This window comes from Salmo trutta, chromosome 34, assembly GCF_901001165.1.
Source record: "Salmo trutta chromosome 34, fSalTru1.1, whole genome shotgun sequence".
Taxonomy (NCBI): domain Eukaryota; kingdom Metazoa; phylum Chordata; class Actinopteri; order Salmoniformes; family Salmonidae; genus Salmo; species Salmo trutta.
In genome coordinates this window covers 20,902,859-20,927,734 of record NC_042990.1, presented here as the reverse complement: position 1 = coordinate 20,927,734, position 24,876 = coordinate 20,902,859, and the positions used below count along the sequence as shown (strand labels likewise).

Below are 24,876 nucleotides of genomic sequence, written 5' to 3'. Positions count from 1 at the left end.
AATGGCTTTCTCTCGCTGCTGATTGTGGCCAAATCCCCAACTATTTTTAAATTAAATACTGATTGAGTGTGTGTGTGTCCTGAAAACAAGTTCTAGGAATGAAGCTCTTCAAGTAGAAGTCAATGGAACTGGATCTGTGAAGGACTCAACCTTGTCAAGCAGAGTTTTAAATAGCAGTGAGATTTAACCTGAGTAATTGTTGCCTATGATATTGGTTCTCAGTGGGCTAATCATGCCTGGACAGTGGGAAAGCCTGCTAAAAACAAATGACAACACTGTATACAGATAGATTTCTATATATAAATAATATATGTATAATGCAATGCTTTCAGAGAGAAAACAGAGACTGACAGACCACAGGGTAGGTCAGCAATGCACACAACTGACAGAACAGAAGCACGGAGGATGATGAAGGATGAAGAGCAGGCGAGCTGGAAGGAGAGAGAAACGAAGGGTTTGAAATCATTGATCAATCAACAGCATAATGGACATTATCATATGGAATGCCAATCTCTTATGTAATATTACAATCATACTGTACTGGAATAGAATCTACCTATTTACAGCACATCATAACTATACCTGTAGTCTATGTACAGGTTTGAAAAGTATGGTAGAGGACAAAAGCATCAGTCTGTCTATTCAAGTTAAGTGGTCCTCTGTTGAAACATTTGAGACAGTATGTATAAGAGTTGCTGGTGGCGGAGTCCAACGGAATGACAAAAAAAACATTTCTACCCTTCTCTCCCATCCCACAAACACCGGCCCCACAGAAACATGACAATTGTGCATAGCCTACATGTATTTATGAATATTATTATTTTTTTGTATAGATTTTTATTTCCAAATGGGCTTATTAGACACGATATCAATGTGTGCAAAAAACTTGTTTTCATTAAACACAGTTAACAAATAAATGCATAATTAGCACTCAAAGTAGTTTTCATCTGTAAAATCAAATTGCGCAGTTTTATTGGATATTATTTTACCCAAACTGTCACCTAAAAATGTGCAATCTCCCCCAAAAATGACAATAACAATTTTAGCCTTTTGATATGGAAATAAACAACTAAAATGTCTTTAAGTGGAGATGTGTTGAGGAGTCGATAGGTTTTATTGGTTACCAACGTTAACCTTTGTCAGTTCGAATAACCTCAATGTATTTGATTTCCTGTCCATTTGCATTCATATCATACACATGAGGTCTATTACCATACACTATAATAATTAAGTGACTGGACCGTGTTTGTCAATGATGGACTTCAGTTAGTTCATAACCTTACAAGAACATTTCATGATTTACAACATAAACCTCCTATATGCGTGTAACACACACACACACACACACACACACAGCACCATCAGCTGAAACCGTAAGCTTGAAATAAGAGATTCCTCTATACAAATAAACATTCAATCAAAGCCCTTCCTCAGGTGACTAGATAGGGCCACACCGAGACAGAGGTAACGTAGCAGCGTTTACCCTGATTACATAGGTCCATCTATGCTTTTACAACATCCCCCTTAATATCATTCAACACCTATAGTTTAGAGAGGAGACTTAAACCTCCTCTGTAGTCATTCATTCACTGTCAATTTACTTTCAACTAGATGGTTTGGAGTTTAATTAACGAGCCCTGTCTGTTTAATTAGAATCACCCTGTCTTTTCATGCAATAAGCACAACATCCTTCTAGATTAGTCTGCCAACAATTTTATATATATATATACACACACACACCAAGGTGTAGAACAAGGCACTCTAACCCTGTTCCTGGAGAGCTACCTTCCTGTAGGTTTTCACTCCAACCCTGTTCCTGGAGAGCTACCTTCCTGTAGGTTTTCGCTCCAACTCCGTTCCTGGAGAGCTACCTTCCTGTAGGTTTTCGCTCCAACTCTGTTCGTGGAGAGCTACCTTCCTGTAGGTTTTCGCTCCAACTCTGTTCGTGGAGAGCTACCTTCCTGTAGGTTTTCGATCCAACTCTGTTCGTGGAGAGCTACCTTCCTGTAGGTTTTCGCTCCAACTCCGTTCCTGGAGAGCTACCTTCCTGTAGGTTTTCGCTCCAACTCCGTTCGTGGAGAGCTACCTTCCTGTAGGTTTTCGCTCCAACTCTGTTCGTGGAGAGCTACCTTCCTGTAGGTTTTCGCTCCAACTCTGTTCGTGGAGAGCTACCTTCCTGTAAGTTTTCGCTCCAACTCCAGTTGTACCTAACCTGATTCAGCTTATCAACCAGCTAATTATTGGAATCAAGTGTGCTAGATTAGGGTTGGGTTAGAGCAAAAACCTACAGGATGGTAGCTCTCCAGGAACAGGGTTGGGGAGCCATGGTGTAAGACCTAAACGAAAAGTCTAAATAATCAATCACATATCATATTGCACCAACGATGCAAAAATACACATCTACACAATATTTATAAAAGGTTCTTCTCTAAGAGTTATACAGTTGCAAACTTCCTACACAACACGAACACACAGAATCATAATATCTTCTGCTTGTGTCTGAACGTGTGCATTCATGGTTATTACAACAGAAGCCTTTCAGCCTTACAGTACGATAACTTTGAAATCTTAAGTATTTACCCTCCCCTCCCTTTGCTTTGACCTTGACACATTTGCTGACAGCTTCAACTTGTTTGTGAAGGAAAAAGATCACATGAAGTGAGGGGCGTGATGAGGGTTCTCTTGGAGGTCAGGGTTCATAGTTCATTAGTGTAGATGGTCGAGGTGTGTCAGGGTGGGTGGAGAAATGGGCTTTGTGGTCCACAGCCACAGGCCTAAGACCCAATGTCCATGGTCATATTCATTAGGGCACACCTTAGCAAAAGGTTTTGCAACGGGGGGAAAAAAACAAGCATTTATTATTGGGCAAGTTCATGTGGTACCTCCCCATTTCAGTAAATTTGGTGCCTAATGAGTACACCCCAGGTTCAGAACTTGGTTCTGGTCTAGTGATGGACCTTGAAGGCCAGCAGCTGCTCAGAGTGCATGTTGTTAAGGGAGCGCAGTTCGGGCAGTCTGAGGAGCAGCTTGGTGAATATGGCCGACTCGTTGGTGTGGTTCTTAGTGATGAGGCCCTTCAGGTGCCGGATCAGAGTCTCCTGAAGCGCCTCCACAGAGTTCACGTTCTCAATCCCTGAGCGATCTAGAACACAAAAAAAAACAGTACAACTTTATTAGACTTGGTTCCTATACTTTTCTCTGATTATCATTCATCCATGTATGGCTCTATGACAGGAAGCTGGATAGAAGATGTTAGTGAGAAAGGAAACATTCACTATAATACAATGCATGCTTTCGAACAACAAACATACTTTAGATAGTTACACTACTCTCTTGGTAAGGAGCCATACAGTATCATAACAACTCACAGTATTAAGTCTGTTTCTATAGGATCTAGTGTCTATAGTCTAGAAGAAAGTATATTTAAAAGGGGCAGGAAATATGAAATGGTCACGTCATGATCGTACCGGCAGAGATGAGGACAACGGTGGTGAACAGGCTCATCTCCTCCTCGCTAAGGCCGAGCCCCATCAGATTTTCGCTGAAGTCCATCATGGAGGTCAGGAAGTCGCCGGCGCCCATGGCTCGTAACGTCTCCACGCTGTACTTGGTACCACCCAGGAATGTCACGGTGCGGTCTTTCACGTCAAACAGCGACGCAAAACGGACCACTAGCACCTGATGAAGTGACAGCAGATACTAGGTACATTTGGCTGGATCAACTGCATTTCCATGTCAGTTTGTTTTTAATACTGTTTTCATTCACATACATGTGAGAAAGGGGATAAGGGGTAGAGGAGAGAAGAAGAGCCTAGGGAAGGAAGATGGCATAAAACAATGCAATAAGAGGTTTTAATATACTGTAAGTGAGTGTTCTGGTCTTCACCTCAAAGGTACCAGCCTTGAGCAGGCTGACCTGGTCGTGTTGGGAGAGGTCGCTGAAGCCGGGGATCCGCTTGGCAAACTCCACCACCTCCCTGACGGCCGGGGTGAAACTGTGGCTGAACTCCTCCCAGATCCCATGGCCTGACTTATGGGGGTTCACATGGGGAGATGTGTTCATGGGACACAGCTGAGGATGGAGAGGGGAGATGGACTTGGGTTAGGAGGCGGCACGTGAAACATATCAACATATTTCCCATATACATTGTGTTATGTTAACACAATCTGAAGGTGTGAGATCAAGTATGGTGTTCCACAGGGATCGAATCTTGGACCTCTATTATTTGTAGTTTACATTGATGATCTGCCAAATGGGTCAAACTGCTCCCTCAAATGATTTGAGAAGGAAGTGCTATATAAAATGTAGTCGATCAATATATTATACAATAGATTAGCATAGATATTATATTAACTATAATATATCATACAGTCATTGTCCATCTGTCTATCTTGGACTCACCAGATGCATCCTGTTGCCCCCGCTCCACAGTGGTCCTGTGAATCCCCCATGGGAGTTGGAGGTGGCCTGGCTCGTGCTGTTGTTGCCTCCATGGTGGGTGTAGGCTGGGAAATAGCCACTGGGGGAGCTGTTGGGTAGTCTGTCTCTGCTGTAGGGACAGTGATTCTGGGTGGGGGTGGTGAGAGTACCTCTGCTGTAGGGGCAATGGCTGAGGTTGGTGGTGTCGTCCTCCTGGCGATGGTGCCTGTCAGGGCCCTGAGGCCCGGTGTTGGTGGGCCTCTCCTGAGCCTGGTCGTGGGCCTGAGTGGCTGTGAATGAGGCCAGGTCATTCTGCTGGTTCTGGTTCTTCTGGTTCCAGGCCTCCTGCTGGTTCCGGTTCTTCTCCTCTATCCTCTTTCCAGTGTCACTGACATGTTGCTCCGCCCCCGGGGAGGTCGGCTGGGCATCGGCCTGGGACTGGGGGGAGGGGCTACCTTGCTTCTGATTGTACATGAAGGTCTCCTGGTGGGCCCGGGTCACCAAGCCAATCCCATCCTCTGACCCGCGGTCTGAACCACTTGATGGAGACGCCGATATAGGGCTTGGGCTTGTATCCATGGCGACTGCAGACTCTGGGTGATGTTTGGGCTCCTCTGATTGGTTGGACCCGGGGGAAGCAGCGGGAGAGGTGGAGGAAGAGGCGGAGCCTAAACCAGAGTCAACATCTTGGGGGCGGGGCTCCCCAGGGCAGGCCGGCACCTGAAGCTGATTGGCCAGGGGGAGGGGTGTGTTGCCGTGGAGCTGGCTGTGTAGCTGGCTGTGTAGCTGGCTGTTGTTGTTCATCATGTTGTTCACGGCACTCTGCATTTCTAGCAGCATGCGCTGCTTCTCACGCTTTGGGATGCGGCCGAAACGCACAGCTATAAGAGGAAAGAGGTAGGAGGCAACATTTAACCCGGGTGGACAATACAATTTTTTAGTGTACACCAGGCTTTAATTACCTCCAACACCTCCTATTAAAAAGGTCTTTGCTGACAGGGCTGCTAGTCTACAGATAATGATGAAATACTGTAAATCCTTGTTTGAAATCGAACAAACCGATACTTTTCTTCATCTACTTTTTTTTTATGTAACCCATGACAACGGTAATAAACCATGTATTATTGTGACAGGAGAGGGGGTGTAGTTACAGAAGGTAATAGGAACTTACAGTCCTTGGACATGCCGACCAGCAGACACTTCTTGAAGCGACACTGCTGGCAGCGGTTCCTGTTGATCCTCATGATGGCACAGCTCTCGTTCTTCAGGCACTTCTTATACTGGATGTTCTGCTGGATGCTCCGACGGAAGAAACCCTATGCACACACACACACACACACACACACACACACACACACACACACACTGGTGAGTCAGAGTGTGCCGGGAGACTTGCTAGTTCACAGTGCTTTGACAGCAGAACTAGGTCATTAAGAGAGGAGAGAGAGAGAGAGAGGCTGTGGTTAGAAATAAGGCAGAAGAATTCTGAGTTCGATGATTTGACCCTGTTAGGCTACCGTCCCATTATGTCATTGCCCTTGCTCGCTCACTATGGCATTGAGGCACAACATTGATTAGGTGTGTGTGTGTTCTCACCTTGCAGCCCTCACAGGCATGGACCCCATAGTGGAATCCAGATGCAATATCTCCACACACCTTACACAGCAGCACCAGGCCATTGATTTCTGCAAAAACACAGAGGCAAAACATCTCATCAGCACTCATTGACGCAATGCCTCTTTAAATTAAATTCAATAGATTGTATTCATCCCCAAAACCAAGGGACAATTATTGCAATAGTAACTGAATAGACATTCAAGTTATTGCACAGCAGAGAAACCACTCACTAGTAATGCTGCATTTTGCACTGGTCTTTGCTGTAGTATGGGCCAGTGGGAGACCTGCCGTGGTTAGGGGCGTGTCCACCACGTTTCCCTGGCGACAGCTGTGGGAGGAGTTGTAGCTGCAGTCATTTGAGTCACTATGACATGACTCAGGGCTGGAGGAGCTGATGTAGGCTATTACACCCCCTACTGGAGAGACAGACATATGAAATGATCAGCCTAATCATCATAATATATGGATAGGGCTGTCTGCTGGGGTAGCAGAGGTTCAAGTTACACAAAGAACAATGATTTACATGACCTTATAAATAGAGAGTGTTTGAAAGGAATTTGAATTCATGTTGTTTCGGAACATTTTGCAGACCGAACGGAAGGATCGGGAAATCGTACAGTCCAAAAAATATTCATATTTTGGGTGGGGTGTGTTGAGACTGAGCGCTGCAGCAGACAGCTGAGTCTCGTGAGTGAGATCAGACAGAGCAGCACACGTTGTGACAACTTTTTACCAGTTGTAGGTAGGCTATTTACATTGTCATTATGGAGACACCTATTTCCCACCCTTTTTCCAGAAAACATATTTCCAACCCTTTTTCCAGAAAACATATTAACATGCTACAACTGATGCGCATCATGAAATAGCGGTTACAAAGCGCAGGAAAATGACTTTAGGAACTTAGAGCTCATTAGGAAAATTTGCTTGGACATTGGTTTAAACTGCATTCCAATGCAGACCTTGCTTATGGAAAACCATATCAAGCAAAAGGCATGCTCAGTTCTTGGGTCTCCAGCGCTGGGCAAGTGGAAATTTGAAGTGAAATCCCTTGCGTGCTTCTGTTATAGGGAAAAGTCCACAATGAAACTGACATTAAATGTGGAGAATGATACAGTTGCATCTGATGGCCATCAATTAGCCTATTCATTTCTATGCCTATGTTGGCTACTGTAGCCTACCATTTTAAACAAATATGTTGAAATGACGATAGCACTGTAGCCAATGCAAATACATTTGTTTCACTTGTGTACTTTACCTGGAGCTGGCAAACTGATTTAATAAATAGCCTATAACTTCAGTTATTATTGTTGTTGTAGCCATGTGTTGTTAAACACTGTCTACCAAGCATAGGCTTATTCAGTTAATTTACAGTACCAGTCAAAAGTTTGGAGACCTACTCATTCAAGGGGCTTTCTCAATTTTTACTATTGTCTACATTGTAGAATAATAGTGAAGACATCAAAACCATGAAATAACACATTTGGAATCATATAGCAACCAAAAAAAGTGTTAAACAAATCAAAATATATTTTAGATTCTTCAAAGTAGCCATCTTTTGCCTTTGACAGCGTTGCACACTCTTGGCATTCTCTCAACGAGCTTCATGAGGTAGTCACCTGGAATGCATTTCAATTAACAGGTGTGCCTTGTTAAAAGTTCATTTGTTTAATTTCTTTCATTCTTAATGCGTTTGAGCCAATCAGTTGTGTTGTGACAAGGTAGGAGTGGTGTACAGAAGATAGCCCTATTTAAAAGTTTCTTCAAGTGCAGTCGCAAAAAACATCAAGCACTATGATGAAACTGGCTCCCATGAGGACCGCCACAGGAAAGGAAGACACAGAGTTACCTCTGCTGCAGAGGATAAGTTCATTAGAGTTACCAGCCTCAGAAATTGCAGCCCAAATAAATGCTTCACAGAGTTCAAGTAACAGACATCTCCACATCAACTGTTCAGAGGAGACTGTGTAAATCAGGCCTTCATGATTGAATTGCCGCAAAGAAACCACTACTAAAGGACACCAATAAGAAGAAGAGACTTGCTTGGGCCAAGAAACACAAGCAATGAACATTAGACCGGTGGAATTCTGTCCTTTGGTCTGATGAGTCCAAATTTCAGATTTTTGGTGAGAGTAGGTGAACAGATGATCTCCGCAGGTGTGGTTCCCACTGTGAAGCATGGAGGGGGAGGTGTGATGGTGCTTTACTAGGGACACTGTCAGTGATTTTTTTAGAATTCAAGGCACACTTAACCAGCATGGCTACCACAGCATTCTGCAGCGATACAGCATCCCATCTGGTTTGTGCTTAGTGGGACTATCATTTGTTTTTCAACAGGACAATGACCCAACACACCTCCAGGCTGTGTAAGGACTCTTTAATCAAGAAGGGCTATTTTACCAAGAAGGAGAGTGATGGAGTGATGCATCAGATGACCTGGTCTCCACAACCACCTGGCCACAACCCAATTGAGGTGGTTTGGGATGAGTTGGACCGCAGAGTAAAGGAAAAGCAGCAGGTCATGATGGTATGAGGGACAGATTGGCAATTTAGCCAGGACACCGGGGTTAACACCCCTACTTTTACAATAAGTGCCATGGGATCTTTAGTGACCACAGAGAGTCAGCACACACATTTAACATCCCAACCCAAAAGATGGCACCCTACACAAGACAATGTCCCCAATCACTGCCCTGGGGCTATGGGATATTTGTTTTAGACTAGGAAAAGGTGCCTCCTACTGGCCCTCCAACACCACTTCCAGCAGTATCTGGTCTCCCATCCACAGACCAACCAGGACCAACCCTGCTTAGCTTCAGAAGCAAGCCAGCAGTGGGATGCAGGGTGGTATGCTGTTGGCCTTCTTAGGTTGTTAGAAGTTAAATCGAGATTCCTTCTTAATTTGCTCGATAACGTTATGGAAAACGGGTTTATTGGCTAAATGTGGCAGCTCTCTTGCTGCGAAAAACATTTTTGGGCTAGTTTTTAGGCCTCGTGGGGAGGTTTTGAGTTGTCTTTTGGAAAGAAATTTCAGCAAGACCTGGCAACCCTGTGAAGAGTGGCTCTCAGCCAGGAAGAGAGGCCGACCACCCGCCCAGTCAAAGCGCTCTGTTTTATCACGCCCCTTTTTTCAGATCAGGCTGACCTGGTTTCTCTTCCTACATTCTGGTTAGATAACACCCCTGTTACATAATGCCAGTTTCAGCACGGTGTGTGGAGAATAGCCTGGCTACACTTCAGCTCACACACGGCTCAAGAGGGAAGCTCATCGTCATTCAATCAAGAAGCAGGGTCAGGGCCAACATTGCCAGATTGCTTCATGAAGCAAGCGATTAATGCCTACCAAATGTTGTGTGGCCTGATGGTACTAAATCTAATTGTATTTGTCACATGCACCGAATACAACAGGTGTAGACCTTACAGTGAAGTACTTACTTACAAGCCCTTAACCAACAATGCAGTTTTAAGAAAATACCTAAAAAAGTAAGAGATAAGAATAACAAATAATTAAAGAGCAGCAGTAAATAACAATAGCGGGGATATATACAGGGGCTACCGGTATCTTCTGTAAGTTCCTTGTTGATCGAACTGCATTACAGAAGTTTAAGTAAATTCTAAAATAATCTCAATAGCCACAGCTGCCCTCGTTTCAACATTCATAAAGCACAAGAAATCCCATAGCAAACCCATTCCAAATAAGGGTGACTTACATAATGAATAGATGATTAGGTTGTGAAACTCTTGGCCAATCAATTATCATTTTACTAGACTGACGAAGCTCATTTTCGGAACCCGCCCCTACCTGGAACGGACATGTTTTCTCGAGAAACCCAGTGGTAGAAAACTGGGTCAGTTTACATTGCTGCAACCCTATAACTGCATGCAGTTTCACGTGTATCCACACCATCTCGCAGTGCATTATCTTGGTAGAATTATGCAATATTTACGTCACAGCCCTTCTCCACCAACCAGAGGACGCAAGGGAGCTTTTAAAGACGGAAGTATACACGTCACAGCGTTCCTCGGCCAATCAGAGAGATCGTATACAGAGTCGCACATGGCTAACGACCCGTGCATGTGAGAAAAGGGACCTGCAACACTGTTCCAGCATACCGATTCTAAAACAACACCTGGCACTTCTAACCAACTTTAACCCAGTTTTAATTAAGGCTCATTACAGTAAGAACAATCTAACATGTATGAGCAGATCACTGTAATTAATACATTTGCTTATGTTTTGATTCAAAACATCACAAAACTCTTTAAAACAAGGATTCTGACAAGTAGCCTGTTAAAGTTGTAAAATTAATCTTGGTTGTGGTAGGCCGTTGTGGTCTAATGAAATACACTATCAAGATGCAAAGTCAAACAGTTGAACTGTAGACACTAAAATAGGCTAGAGGCCTACACATACATCTTTATAAATGTATTGAGCAGAATATGATCATTTTACCTGCTTTTGTAGATTCCATGTGCTCTGACTTCTGAAATCCCCTTATTTGGACCTTTAGTCTGATGACGTGTTTCTTATCTTGTTTTCAGGAACTTTTTAAGTCACTGGTTGATGCTTTTGATCAACGTATTGAAGCGTTCAGAAAAGAGTCGGCGAACGCACGTAGGCCTACTAGTTTCAGAGATGACAGCTGTCGCTCAACAGCAACTGTTGCAAATCAGATTGATTTCCCGTCGTGATAGTTGACGATCACCAACGTTCCAAACAATTCACGTAAACTAAACTGTATCCGTTTGGTTTAAAACACGCCCCGAATCAAACAATAGATTGCAGCCAATTGTTTCTCTACAGAATGAATCGAACGTTCGGAATTCCGTATATTTTTCTTTTCGTAGAGCGCTCAAAAAAGCTGGCCGTCTGATTTCGCTTTTCTGAAGGCTAAAGATGGGCCTTAGCATATTAATAGCTATAGCATAAAAATCTGTTTTTTTCTCGAGGGAACCGATAGCTCTGATAGCAAAGAGAAGAACGTTATTATTCGCTGGACGACTGTTCCGAATTGAGCTCTCGACTCGAGCTGCTATTCTTCTTCTTTGGTGGGGTTTATCGGCAGTTGGCATCCAACGTGTTGGTGCATTACCGCCATCTACTGTACTGGAGTGTGGGCCAGAGACCGGGAGAAACTCAAATCAAATTGTATTGGTCACACACACATGGTTAGCAGATGTTAATGAGAGTGTAGCGAAATGCTTGTGCTTCTAGTTCCGACGATGCAGTAATATCTAACAAGTAATGTAACAAATTCACAAAACTACCTTATACACACAAATGTAATAAGAATATGTACATGTAAATATATGGATGAGTGATGGCCGTGCTGCACAGGCAAGATGCAGTAGATGGTATAGAACAGTATATACATATGAGATGAATAATGTGGGATATGTAAACATGATTAAAGTGGTGTATTTAAAGTGACACCTTTATTAAGTCCATTTATTAAAGTGGCCAGAGATTGAGTCTATGTTAGTGATGGCAGTCTGATGGCCTTGAGATAGAAGCTGTTTTTCAGTCTCTCGGTCCCAGCTTCGATGCACCTGTACTGACCTCGCCTTCTGGATGATAGCGGGGTGAACAGGCAGTGGCTCGGGTGGTTATTGTCCTTGATTATCTTTTTGGCCTTCCTGTGACATCGAGAGATGTAGGTGTCCTGGAGGGCAGGTAGTTTGCCCCTGGTGATGCGTTGTGCAGACCGTACTACCCTCTGGAGAGCCTTGCGGTTGAGGGCGGTGCAGTTGCCGTACCAGGCGGTGATACAGCCCAACAGGATGCATCTGTAAAAGTTTGTCAGGGTTTTAGGTGTGAAGCCAAATTTCTTCACCATCCTAAGGTTGAAGACACGCCGTTGGGCCTTCTTCACCACGCTGTCTGTCTGGGTGGACCATTTCAGTTTGTCTGTGATGTGTACACCGAGGAACTTAAAACTTTCCACCTTCTCCACTACTGCCCTGTCGATGTGGATGGGGAGTGCTCCCTCTGCTGTTTCCTGAATTCTACGATCATCTCCTTTGTTTTGTTGACGTTGAGTGAGAGGTTATTTTCCTGACACCACACTCCGGGGGCCCTCACCTCCTCCCTGTAGTCTGTCTCGTCGTTGTTGGTAATCAAGCCTACCACTGTAGTGTCGTCTGCAAACTTGATGATTGAGTTGGAAGCGTGCATGGCCACGCAGTCATGGGTGAACAGGGAGTACAGGAGAGGGCTGAGAACGCACCCTTGTGGGGCCCCAGTGTTGAGGATCAGCGGGGTGGAGATGTTGTTTCCTACCTTCACGACTTGGGGGGCGGCCCGTCAGAAAGTCCAGGACCCAGTTGCACAGGGCGGTGTGGAGACCCAGGGTCTCGAGCTTAATGACGAGTTTGGAGGGTACTATGGTGTTAAATGCTGAGCTGAAGTCAATGAACAGCATTCTTACAAAGGCATTCCTCTTGTCCAGATGGGATAGGGCAGGGTGCAGTGTGATGGCGATTGCAGCGTCAGTGGACCTATTGGGGTGGTAAGCAAATTGGAGTGGGTCTAGGGTATCAGGTAGGGTGGAGGTGATATGATCCTTGACTAGTCTCTCAAAGCACTTCATAATGACAGAAGTGAGTGCTACGGGGCGATAGTCATTTAGTTCAGTTACCTTAGCTTTCTTGCGAACAGGAACAATGGTGGCCATCTTGATGCATGTGGGGACAACAGACTGGGATAGGGATTGATTGAATATTTCCGTAAACACACCAGCCAGCTGGTCTGCGCATGCCCTGAGGACACAGCTAGGGATGCCGTCTGGGCCGGCAGCCTTGCAAGGGTTAACACGTTTAAATGTTTTACTCACGTTGGCCAGGGAGAAGGAGAGCCCACAGGCTTTGGTTGCGGGCTGTGTCAGTGGCACTGTATTGTCCTCAAAGCGAGCAAATAAATGGTCTGGGAGCAAGATGCCGATGTCCGTGACGGGGCTGGTTTTCTTTTTGTAATCCGTGATTGATTGACCCTGCCACATATGTCTCGTGTTTGAGCCGTTGAATTGCGACTTTACTTTGTCTCTATACTGACGCTTTGCTTGTTTGATTGCCTTGCGGAGGGAATAGCTGCACTGTTTGTAATTGGTCATGTTTCCAATTGCCTTGCCATGATTTTAAAGCGGTGGTTTGCGCTTTCAGTTTTGCTCAAATGCTGCCATCAATCCATGGTTTCTGGTTAAGAAATGTTTTAATAGTCACAATGGGTACGACATCTCCGATGCACTTGCTAATAAACTCGCACAACGAGTCAGCGTATACATCAATGTTGTTGTCTGAGGCGATCTGGAACATATCCCAGTCCACGTGATCGAAGCAATCTTGAAGCGTGGAATCCGATTGGTCAGGCCAGCGTTGGATAGACCTGAGCACGGGCGTTTCCTGTTTTAGTTTCTGTCTATAGGCTGGGAGCAACAAAATGGAGGCATGGTCAGATTTGCCGAAGGCAGGGCAGGGGAGGGCTTTGTATCCATCGTGGAAGTTAGAGTAGCAATGATTCAGAATGCTACCAGCTCGTGTCGTACATTCGATATGCTGATAGAATTTAGGAAGCCTTGTTCTCAGATTAGTTTTGTTAAAATCCCCAGATACAATAAATGCAGCCCCAGGATGTATGGTTTCCAGTTTATATAGAGTCCATACGGCTGTGACTATAATCGAAGAGAATTCTCTTGGAAGATAATGCGGTCGGCATTTGATTGTAAGGAATTCTAGGTCAGGTGAACAAAAGGACTTGAGTTCCTGTATGTTGTTGTGATTGCACCATGAGTTGTCAATCATAAGGCATACACCCCCACCCTTCTTCTTACCAGAGAGATGTTAGTTTCTGTCGGCGCAATACGTGAAGAAACCGGGTGGCTGTACCGACTCTGACAACATATACTGAGTGAGCCATATTTCCTTGAAACAGAGAATATTACAATCTCTGATGTCTCTCTGGAAGGCACTAAATCCTACCTGCCAGCCCTGTTGCTCTTAATTCTACTCAATACAGTCTTTAAACTAATTTCCTGTACCCCTTTCTCACTCATACTAGATCTCAGCCTCTCTCTGCCCACCTTGTAGCAATACATGCTCCACGGTCTCTGTTTCCTGGCAATAATCACACTTTCCTGTTGGATGCTTTCCTATCACATTTAAGGTCTTATCCAACTAGCCTACACTCTCACTGTGGCCTAAATTTAAACATTTAGGCCAGATAGGCAATGTTAGGAGAAAGGGGATCCCTGTGTCCAAGAGGTGAGGCAGAGGCCACAGAGAGGGGAGGCAACGTGAGGGCAGAAACATTCAGAATGACACACGTAACAGCTTGTTTGTTTTACTCAGGAACGAGGGCAAAATTGAGATATTTGGGTGTAGGTCTGCATGTGTGTTTGAAACACATGCATCTAAGTAGACATCGCATCTAGCAAAGCACAGCTATCACAGATCTGTACACCAGTGTTTTCATATAGCTAACCAAGGACAAAAATAATGTAGTTGTCCTGTGTGACATCAATGAAATAGAATAGTTGCGTGACCTTACTCCAGCATCCTCCGGTCCTGAATCCATGCACCTTGGTTGAACGGAGATGAACCACATCATTTATCCAGCAGTACCGTCTGCCTCAGAACAGGTCAAACTGACTCTGACATGAGCTGTTTCACCATATCTCCCACACACTTCCTTGTCATAGTTGTCGACAAGAATAATGTGGCTACCTAGCTTTTCAACCAAGGTCAGTGCAAGAACGAGGAGAGATTTAAGTAGAATGAGGACATTCAACAACTCTCAGAGGACAATGGAAGTTCACTTCAAATAAAACAGTAACACACAATAATTTGAATAAGAGAATATGAAGTTTGTCTTGCAGATTTTCTGCATCACTTAGTTGTCTGACAGACATGGTAATCACCACCCCACCATACCAAGCAGCCTTCATTAGTTTGGTGCAGCCATATCCCAAGGCAGACTTGTCCTGACCAGCTCCCATTTCCCTGGTTTCTTCTGCTACCACCCTGAAAAAAAATAGAGAACAGACAAGCCCATGCCTTCCTCACCCATTCTCCAGTTTCGGTGGAATTTTGGTCACCAGGTCAGACCACGGGCGACCTGAACACTGCTGTTTTCTTTCCAAATGTGTGTAATAACAATGGGCCTGGGAGAAATGTGAGAAAGTTCTATAAATAACCATTGTTCTCCAACTCAACCCCCTTGCTGCTCGATCTTTTGAGTCCTTTCAGACAGCATATAGTCTTTGAAGTATTGTCTTTACTTAGAACTGAGTAGTGGTGCAACAGAAGATTAAGGGGGGCGGGGGCAGTACTTCATACCATTGTTTTACTTTACTATTTAGCTGTAAACTTGTGCTTTACGTTGAGCAGACAAATACGTGTTATTTAAGGTGTTTTTAGTCTAACTTAAATTTCTTCCAGTTGAGATGTTATAATTCATCTGGCACTTAGCCCATCAGTATACCACACCATACATTGTCTGTTGAGTGAAAAATATATTTTATCAAATGAGAAAACTATACTTTTTATATTCTTGGAAAACAGATTTTTCCTTCTGACCTGGGACTCAAACCAGCCATCCTCCAGATCACGTCAAACTCATTGTACTTGATTGATGAATTAAGGTCACTAATTAGTAAGGAACCCCTCACCTGGTTGTTTAGGTCTTAAGTGAAAGAAGAAAAATCTGTACACTCAGCCCCCAGTGGAATGAGTTTGACACTCCTGCTCCAGATGCTGTCCCACTTCTTCAAACCTCTCGGTCGGGGCTCTCCAACCCCGTTCCCAGGGGAGATATCGTCCTGTAGGTTCTCTCCAACCCCGTTCCCAGGGGAGCTATCGTCCTGTAGGTTCTCTCCAACCCCGTTCCCGGAGAGCTATCGTCCTGTAGGTTCTCTCCAACCCCGTTCCCGGAGAGCTATCGTCCTGTAGGTTCTCTCCAACCCCGTTCTCGGAGAGCTATCTTCCTGTAGGTTCTCTCCAACCCCGTTCCCGGAGAGCTATCGTCCTGTAGGTTCTCTCCAACCCCGTTCTCGGAGAGCTATCGTCCTGTAGGTTCTCTCCAACCCCGTTCCCGGAGAGCTATCGTCCTGTAGGTTCTCTCCAACCCGTTGTAAGCAACCCGATTCAGCTTATCAACCATCTAATAATTAGCTGTGCTAGACCAGAGTTGGAGAAAACTTACAGGACAATAGCTCTCCACGAACGGGAGTTGAGCCCTGCTCTGACAGTATTTCCTAAACTCAGTCCTGCCCCCCTCACTGCACATTTTGTTTTTTGCCCTAAAACCACATAGCGATTCAAATGAAATCCAGCTCAGATTATTTGAAATCAGCCGTTTAGTGCTAGGGCAAATACCAAAATGTGCACCTAGGGGGGAACCCAGGAGTTTGGGAAACTCTGCTCTAGGATGCCTGGCATATCATACCTAAATAGATAAATGGTCATTTCCTGGTGATCCTGGACTATAGACACTAGACACCAAGAGTAGTTTCACTGTTTGACTAGTGGTCCTTAGTGCCGACAGTCAAGCACCCCAGGTTAAACTATCCCTAAAAACACATTGTTAAACCATTCCTTGAGCCCTCAAACTCAAAGCCAGTTCCACTGCATGTTCCCCCCTAATCAGGGACTGATTTAGAACTGGGACACCAGGCAGGTACAATTTATCAAGTAGAATAGAAACCCAGCCAGCAGGCTCAGACCCGCAGGGTAAGAGTTGAATACCCCTGACCTAGATGTTATGACACATAACCCCTCAGGTGTAAACCAGTGTGCACTGTAGACACTGGTTCAGATCAGTTACACTCACTGTCATATTGATCAATAGTTCTGACAGGGTGAATTTCTATAAACCACATTTCACAAGTCTGAAAATGCTAGTCTGTCAGCTTCGCTTATCCTAATTACTATCCACGATCTATATCCCTTTATTACCGAAGACATCAAATGGCAGCTTCTACACCCAAAATGATGAAATCTTACACACCACACCAACATTTTGTCACCATAAAAAGGCATGTGTTTATTTCTTTAAATGTACAGACACCCTCTAGCGGTAGCGGTGAAGCTGCAGGGTATTGCGTCTCTTCCAGGCTGCCCGGCGAGAACCACCCATGGTCAGGTGGAACTTGTGGCCCTTGCCCAGGCCGCGGCTCTTCTTGCCCGCAGACGTCAGGCCACGCATCTCCCTGTGCTTGTGCACGGGCCTGGTGATCCATTGGGTGTCAGGGTTGCGTCTGATAGCCTTGTGGAAGATGTCGACCAGGATCACCTCGAAGAACTTGTAGGTGGAGTCCTCTCCTACCCAGTAAGAGGCCAGCACCCTCAGGCCTCCACAGTGACGGCCAGCACGCTCCTGTTAGGGAGACCGAAGACCAAGCAGGTCAGACAAGTCACATCCAGAAACTTGTATAAATGTAAATGACTGATTTGCAATGTTCTGGGGTCTGGTCTAGTGACAGCACTGCCAACCCCATAGTACGCATGGCTCCCTGCGGCAGGGGTATTACCCAGTTATGCCACCTTCAATTCCCTCTCCTACTCCACCCCACAACATCTATTGAGCAATTCTAGCATATATTTATACATATATATACACACACACAATAAAAAAAGGTATGGGAAACATCTAAAATGATGAAATCCCACTGCCTGACACATACACATGGAGCTACACAACATATGGATTTGTCTCAACATTGAAGTAATCATCAAGTCCAATGTGAAGAGAATACCATTCACTTAGTTTAATACAATGCAGTTTTAAATACAACCAAGATACTTTGGGAAAGGACGCATTATTTTCTGTAATGTGGTTTCAGACAAATTGGCTTATTCAGACTAATTTCACCATAGTCGATAAGATGGGGAAAAAAGTTGAGCATCATTAACCACATTGAGAGGATGCATTATTGATGAGGGTTCAATTTGGAATGTGAGCCGTTTCAGAGGGAAAATGGGGTCAATATGAAATGACTTGTACCTATCCAAAGCATTCATATCAGCCCAAGGGCCTAGAAGCAGAGGCATGGGTAGATTTGTAATTGAGCGTAGATTTGCCAAGTCAGGTCAGATCTGTGACATCCTTGTGCAGTTCTTTGTAACTTCTCCCTGAAGCGTACTCACTCACTATCCCTCATGGACTTAAAATAAATACTGACTGATGTAAGATTTTCTTTGTATATAAAAAGAAATAACACTAGCCCAAGCTTACACCAATACCAAGCTTTCCAGGTCCTAAACAAAGTGAGCAAATGCAACATTTGGGGAGAAAGGATAAGAATCAGACCACAACCAGGGAAATGCACCTGTTCAGAAACTCACCTCAGCAGTGGACTGGAGGCTGCGGGCAAACTTGATCTGGTTGACACCATGGTGGACGGGCTTGCCGTAGGTGGCACCCTTGGGCACGGGGCGCTTGCGGCCTCCACGGCGAACGCGGACACGGTAGATGATGTAGCCTGTCATAAGACAGCGACATGTCAAGGAATAAGAGACAGCAAATGACAACCACTTGGTCTACCTTTCATGTGAAGCAACACTTCTAAACAGATAAGTAACTTGAATGTATTTGCGAAACCACAAACAGGCAATGGGAATACCATTACTGTCTAATCACATCAACAGGGCTACAAATAACATATTACATCTTCAACTTATCAAACCAACGCATCAGACACGAGGGCTCCTGAGCGGTACAGCGGTCTAAGGCACTGCGTGTCATTACTGATCCTGGTTCGATTCCAGGCTCTCACAACCGGCCGTGATTGGGAGTCCCAGAGTCATCCGGGTTCGGCCGTCACTGTAAATAAGAATTAGTTCTTAACTTGCCTAGTCTGTAGTGGGTTTGTCCCTGTCACCCACCTTGTTTGCACTTGTACCCCAGTCTGCGGGCCTTGTCTGGTCTGGTGGGTCTAGGCGCACGGTGGAGACCGGAGAGCTGACGGTACTGCCAGCATCGGACGCGCAGGAGAAAGCGCATCACGTCGGACTGCTTCTTGCGCCATAGCTCCTGCATATATTTGTACGCTCCCATGTTGGATTAACTGTGACAAAAGGCAAATATAAATATGTAATGATCACCATTAAATACTGGGATTTAACCGCTACTCTAGTTGGAGGAAAAGTAAGGCACCGACAATTTGCTAATCTTCATTCAAAGCCATGATATGGCTAGCTAGCCAACACGTTTACTTTGTTTACAACGTAATGTTACCTTGAAATAATCAAGTCATGAATGACATCTTCGGGATACATTTAATTTAGCGTGTATTAAATTGGAGTCTACATGCACGTGCTTTTGGGGCTAATTTCTGTTTCATTCTAGAACCCCTGGAAATCCGTCTTCAGACAGGAGGCTCGCGGTAGGCCCCGATGCAGAGTCCTACCTACACACTGGATAGGAAGCTAGTTAACCGGCTAGCACTCCATAGTAGACAACCACTAAAACATTTACTAGTAAAACCTGTAACCCAACAAATGCACATAGTTTTATAAATACTGAACGTCAATGTCTAGCAACTTTCTAAACTTGCTCTTAGGCAATGTATAGGAGACCAATAGAAGACCCGTGCATTACCTCGGATACACAATGCAATATTCAGATTTTCACAAACTAAAAAGCAGAAATGGAGGTAGTGTGTTATTACCGAAGCATTCCGTTAACTAACCCCAGAACTATACAACTCGATGGCCATGTTTTAATACAGATTTTTGATGGATTTTACATACTGAAAAATAATAAAATGCTCGCTTACATGATGGCGTACCTGCCGGAAAGAAAGAAAAGACGTACCCAGCATGCTTTATCAAAACGTCAGTGACACAGTTCCGGTCAGATACGCCTGGGTATTGTAGTTTATTCCAATAATGTTAATATTTTTCATATACATTTCACCTAACTTCATTTAATAACCTGGGATTTTGGTGGTCTTGGCATTTTAGAACACAATACAATTATTTAGTACTTACTTTTGTACATTGAGATTTGGTCCACTACACTTGTCGATTTTACCATTCTTATTGGTAGCTGGTAATATACATTTATATTTGACATTTATTCATGCATATTAATAAATGTATATGTGTTATTTATACAGTGCATTTTTCTCAAAATTCACCGCTCCCCTCGCCTCTGCACATGCGCAGACAATCATTGGAACTTCCTTGTCAAAAGAGAATGGATGTTGTGATTTTAGCTAGCTAAATAACTTCAAAGTTGGTTAGCTATCCAGTTTACTCCAATAATAATTGTAATCTCTCCGTTTGGCCAACTTTTACACCAAGGTACTTGTTTTATCGTATCAAGCTAGCTACGTAAACTTTGGATGCGATGTTGACGAAGATGCTTCAGTTACAGTAGTTCATTTTTCTACTAATTTGACATTTATTTTTGTGGTATTGCAGGTTTTCGCGTATTCGAAATGGGGAAAGGCTGCAAAGTTGTGGTGTGTGGTTTGGCATCTGTAGGAAAAACAGCCATCCTTGAACAGCTGTTATATGGCAATCACGCAGTTGGTAAGTTGATGACTGAATTGGTTGTATTTGAGAGATTAACACTGTATAAAATGTGCTTGTAGTGTTAAAAGGGAATTTGCAATGTAGCCTGGAATGTCCAGTTATTGGGAGCAAAACAGTGTTCTGCACTTCTTTCAATATACAACTTTTGCAGTTGAAATATATAACTAAGTTTGTGTGTTGCGTGAATTGAAGACTATGGTCTGGGGTAAACCAGAGAACTGCTAAAGACTGTCCGGCATGGTGTGGCCTTACGCTCCACAGGGAGCCAAAGGAAACAAATTAATGTTATAGAATATAGATACTGTATTTCACCGAGAGTTGAGTGAGCTCTGCCTACCTGCCAGACTGTTGAACACAACCATTGAATTCCATTGTCTCCTGTCTGTTGAAGGTTCAGAGTCCACTGAGACCCAGGAGGATGTGTATGTGGCGTCGGTGGAGACAGACCGCGGTGTGAAGGAACAGTTACGTCTCTATGACACCAGGGGGCTCCACGACGGCCTGGACCTTCCCAAGCACTACTACTCGGTGGCAGACGGCTTTGTGCTGGTCTACAGCGTGGACAGCCTAGAGTCCTTCAAGAAGGTGGATGTCCTCAAGAAGGAGATAGACAAATCCAGAGACAAGAAAGAGGTACTGGGATTGTGATTGATTGAAACGCTCCTTAAGCTTTACATTTTTACATTTACATTTGTCATTTAGCAGACGCTCTTATCCAGAGCGACTTACAGTAGTGAATGCATACATTTCATACATTTTTTCCCCCGTACTGGTCCCCCGTGGGAAACGAACCCACAACCCTGGCGTTGCAAACACCATGCTCTACCAACTGAGCCACACAGGACCCCGTGTGTGGTTTTGTTCAAGTGAGCCAGGTTTCGTTGATTGTTCTTTGCCATAGACAGCTAATCAATCAAATGTATTTATAATACCCTATTTACATCAGCAGTTGTCACAGTGCTTTTATTCTAACCTGGCCTAGACCCCAAAGAGCAAGCAGAAGCACAGTGGCCATAAAAATAAAAAACGATTAACCAAGACACAAATCAGAACCTTATGCTATTGTTGTTTAGTTGGAGTGTCCCCTCTTTCTGCAGGTGATGGTGATTGTGCTAGGGAACAAGACGGACCTGCGTGAGCTTCGTCAGGTGGAGCACGAGGCAGCGCAGCAGTGGGCGCGGGGGGAGAAGGTCAAGCTCTGGGAGGTCAGCGTCACTGAGAGGAACTCTCTCATTGAACCCTTCACCATGCTCACCAGCCGCCTCACACAGCCTCAGAGCAAGTCAGCCTTCCCTCTTCCAGGACGCAAGAGCAAGGGCACGACGTCCAACGACATCTGAACTGAACTCAACCTTGAGCGTACCTAAGATCCAAGTACTTCGGGGGAGGGGGAGATGTGTCAGAGTAGGATCGATGAGTTAGCCAGCCAACTTACATTAATATTCTGACTTCATATCAAGAGATTGCCATGAAATATGGGCAGACATAGTAACTGACTCGACAACCGACAACCCATTAAATTCCCTTAAAATAAAGCTTTTTTTTTTTAAATACAATTGAAGTCAGAAGTTTACATACACCTTAGCCAAATACATTTAAACTCAGTTTTTCACAATTCCTGACATTTAATCCTAGTAAAAATTCCCTATCTTAGGTCAGTTAGGATCACCACTTCATTTTAAGAATGTGAAATGTCAGAATAATAGGAGAGAATGATTTATTTCAGCTTTTATTTCTTTCATCACATTCCGAGTGGGTCAGAAGTTTACATACACTCAATTAGTATTTGGTAGCATTGCCTTTAAATAGTTTAGCTTGGGTCAAACGTTTCGGGTAGCCTTCCACAAGCTTCCCACATTAAGTTGGGTGAATTTTGGCCCATTCCTCCTGACAGAGCTTGTGTAACTGAGTCAGGTTTATAGGCCTCCTTGCTCGCACACGCTTTTTCAGTTCTGCCCACAAATTTTCTATGGGATTGAGGTCAGGGCTTTGTGGTGGCCACTCCAATGCCATTTTTCCACAACTTTGGAAGTATGCTTGGGGTCATTGTCCATTTGGAAGACCCATTTGCGACCAAGCTTGAACTTCCTGACTGATGTCTTGAGATGTTGCTTCAATATATCCACATCATTTTCCTACCTCATGATGCCATCTATTTTGTGAAGTGTGCCAGTCCCTCCTGCAGCAAAGCACCCCCACAACATGATGTTGCCACCCCCATGCTTCACTGTTGGGATTGTGTTCTTCGGCTTGCAAGCCTCCCCCTTTTTCCTCCCAACATAACTATGGTCATTATGGCCTAACGGTATTTCTTTTTCATCAGACCAGAGGACATTTCTCCAAAAAGTACCATCTTTGTCCCCATGTTTAGTTCCAAACTGTAGTCTGGCTTTTTTATGGCGGTTTTGGAGCAGTGGCTTCTTCCTTGCTGAGCAGCCTTTCAGGTTATGTTGATACAGGACTGTTTTACTGTGGATATAGATACTTTTGTACCCGTTTCCTCCAGCATCTTCACAAGATCCTTTGCTGTTGTTCTGGGATTGATTTGCACTTTTCGCACCAAAGTACATTCATCTCTAGGAGACAGACGCGTCTCCTTCCTGAGCGGTATGATGGCTGCGTGGTCCCATGGTGTTTATACTTGCGTACTATTGTTTTGTACAGATGAGCGTGGTACCGTCAGGCGTTTGGAAATTGCTCCCAAGGATGAACCAGACTTGTGGAGGTCTACACTTTTTTTCTGAGGGCTTGGCTGATTTCTTTTGATTTTCCTATGATGTCAAGCAAAGAGGCACTGAGTTTGAAGGTAGGCCTTAAAATACATCCACAGCTACACCTCCAATTGACTCAAACGTTGTCAATTAGCCTATCAGAAGCTTCTAAAGCAATGGCATTTTCTGGAATTTTTCAAGCTGTTTAAAAGGCAGTGTCAACTTAGTGTATGTAAACTTCTGACCCACTGGAATTGTGATACAGTGAAATATTCTGTCTGTAAACAATTGTTGGAAAAATTACTTGTCATGCAAAGTAGATGTCCTAACCCACTTGCCAAACTATAGTTAACAAGAAATGTGTGGAGTGGTTGAAAAACAAGTTAATGACTCCAACCTTAGTGTGTAAATTTCTGACGTCAACTTGCAAATGTTTTTCAAAGTAAGATGGCTAAATTAGTGAAGCTGCTTTGTGATATCATACACCCCTATGGTTTCCGTGTGCGCCATCCTATGGGAGGGTTATAGTAGCTGCTTTACAGCAAGGTCTAGGCCCATATAATGTGCTTTGGGGGTGAGGCATATTACTGCCTAGTGTGTATGGCCTACCAGTTTACTACCTAGTGTGTATGGCCTACCAGTTTACTACCTAGTGTGTATGGCCTACCAGTTTACTACCTAGTGTGTATGGCCTACCAGTTTACTACCTAGTGTGTATGGCCTACCAGTTTACTACCTAGTGTGTATGGCCTACCAGTTTACTACCTAGTGTGTATGGCCTACCAGTTTACTACCTAGTGTGTATGGCCTACCAGTTTACTACCTAGTGTGTATGGCCCAGTAGCAAAAAACTAAATAGGTACTACCTTGATCAGGTCTGTTGCTCATGTCTGTGATGATCAAATGTCTGTTTCACCAGTTGCACCCTAAATGGTTGGTTGTGTATTTGTTAAATACAAAACCTGTGTACTTTATTCTTTGTACATGTTTGAGAATTGTATTTACTTAATTTATTTGTCACTTTACTAAACTTAAATTCCTAGTGAGTAGGAATGGGATAAAATGTAGGACACAAATTGTATGAAATGAAATGGCTTTGAATTGTTGTGAAGAGAATGTGGCTTCTGTAGTGCATCCAAATAATATATCCTTTCTCCTGAAGTGTACACTCGGTCACGACTACAAATCTAAAAGCATCGGATTGGTGGAGGCATGGGGCAGGAGTTTCCACTATATTTCTTATAGCAGTCATTTTCTTTCAATTCAGGGAATTGAAGTGAACCTATGTACACTTTTGGAGGAAGGAGAGAATTGGAACATCTCCTGTGTCCTTCATGTCTTGTGTGTGAGACCTAGCCAAATAACATTTGTGCTGCTACTTATATTGTTGTTGTCCATTGTTTTCTGACATATGTGCATGTATTTCAATTTAACAATAAAATGGAGGGACTGTATTATTAAAAGAAAATAAATCAGCAAGACATGAAGCACAACTTTCCCACCTAGACATTGTGCTATATAGGCTACAATATGAATGTTTAAGCAATATGTTATAGATTCAGATATAGACATGCAAGAGAGCTTACACCAATGGTAACT

General features: G+C 44.0%; 3 protein-coding genes and 1 non-coding gene across 5 annotated transcripts; 1 reads left to right on the top strand and 3 right to left on the bottom strand.

Moving 5' to 3' along the window:
* Positions 1-2,393: 2,393 nt before the first annotated feature.
* Positions 2,394-11,093, bottom strand: LOC115173781 (nuclear receptor subfamily 1 group D member 2). 2 transcript variants are annotated; one of them, XM_029732161.1, is made up of 8 exons: positions 10,488-11,093; positions 6,268-6,453; positions 6,017-6,105; positions 5,592-5,736; positions 4,403-5,301; positions 3,887-4,072; positions 3,468-3,678; positions 2,394-3,142 (listed from the first exon to the last, which is right to left on the bottom strand). In XM_029732161.1, exons 1-8 carry the CDS (start codon positions 10,504-10,506, stop codon positions 2,946-2,948), a joined length of 1,932 nt encoding a protein of 643 aa, XP_029588021.1. In that variant the 5' UTR covers positions 10,507-11,093; the 3' UTR covers positions 2,394-2,945. The 2 variants fall into 2 exon arrangements, with proteins under 2 accessions (XP_029588021.1, XP_029588022.1); XM_029732162.1 differs by lacking the exon at positions 10,488-11,093 and adding an exon at positions 9,745-9,844.
* A 5,950-nt stretch (positions 11,094-17,043) lies between these two features.
* Positions 17,044-19,827, bottom strand: LOC115173779 (60S ribosomal protein L15). Its single transcript, XM_029732159.1, has 4 exons — positions 19,804-19,827; positions 18,911-19,092; positions 18,371-18,507; positions 17,044-17,402 (listed from the first exon to the last, which is right to left on the bottom strand). The coding sequence occupies exons 2-4, from the start codon at positions 19,080-19,082 to the stop codon at positions 17,097-17,099; spliced, it is 615 nt and encodes a 204-aa protein (XP_029588019.1). The 5' UTR covers positions 19,083-19,092; positions 19,804-19,827; the 3' UTR covers positions 17,044-17,096.
* Positions 17,856-17,944, bottom strand: LOC115174180 (small nucleolar SNORD12/SNORD106). Its single transcript, XR_003871759.1, has one exon. It is a non-coding gene; the product is annotated as a small nucleolar SNORD12/SNORD106 (small nucleolar RNA).
* Positions 19,828-20,258: 431 nt separating the features above from the next.
* LOC115173780 (NF-kappa-B inhibitor-interacting Ras-like protein 1) lies at positions 20,259-22,194 on the top strand. The gene is made up of 4 exons (XM_029732160.1): positions 20,259-20,332; positions 20,453-20,563; positions 20,958-21,199; positions 21,664-22,194. The coding sequence occupies exons 2-4, from the start codon at positions 20,470-20,472 to the stop codon at positions 21,904-21,906; spliced, it is 579 nt and encodes a 192-aa protein (XP_029588020.1). The 5' UTR covers positions 20,259-20,332; positions 20,453-20,469; the 3' UTR covers positions 21,907-22,194.
* The last annotated feature ends 2,682 nt before the right edge of the window (positions 22,195-24,876 follow it).

Coding starts and splice junctions, on each gene's coding strand:
- LOC115173781 (XM_029732161.1), bottom strand. Junction 5,302..5,591: donor GGTCGGCATGTCCAAGGACT/GTAAGTTCCTAT, acceptor TTCCTCTTATAG/CTGTGCGTTTCGGCCGCATC. Junction 4,073..4,402: donor GGGGCAACAGGATGCATCTG/GTGAGTCCAAGA, acceptor CTCCATCCTCAG/CTGTGTCCCATGAACACATC.
- LOC115173779 (XM_029732159.1), bottom strand. CDS start 19,082: ATGGGAGCGTACAAATATATGCAGGAGCTATGGCGCAAGAAGCAGTCC. Junction 18,508..18,910: donor GGGGTACAAGTGCAAACAAG/GTGGGTGACAGG, acceptor GTCTTATGACAG/GCTACATCATCTACCGTGTC. Junction 17,403..18,370: donor GCCTCCAGTCCACTGCTGAG/GTGAGTTTCTGA, acceptor TCTCCCTAACAG/GAGCGTGCTGGCCGTCACTG.
- LOC115173780 (XM_029732160.1), top strand. CDS start 20,470: ATGGGGAAAGGCTGCAAAGTTGTGGTGTGTGGTTTGGCATCTGTAGGA. Junction 20,564..20,957: donor ATATGGCAATCACGCAGTTG/GTAAGTTGATGA, acceptor TGTCTGTTGAAG/GTTCAGAGTCCACTGAGACC. Junction 21,200..21,663: donor AATCCAGAGACAAGAAAGAG/GTACTGGGATTG, acceptor CTCTTTCTGCAG/GTGATGGTGATTGTGCTAGG.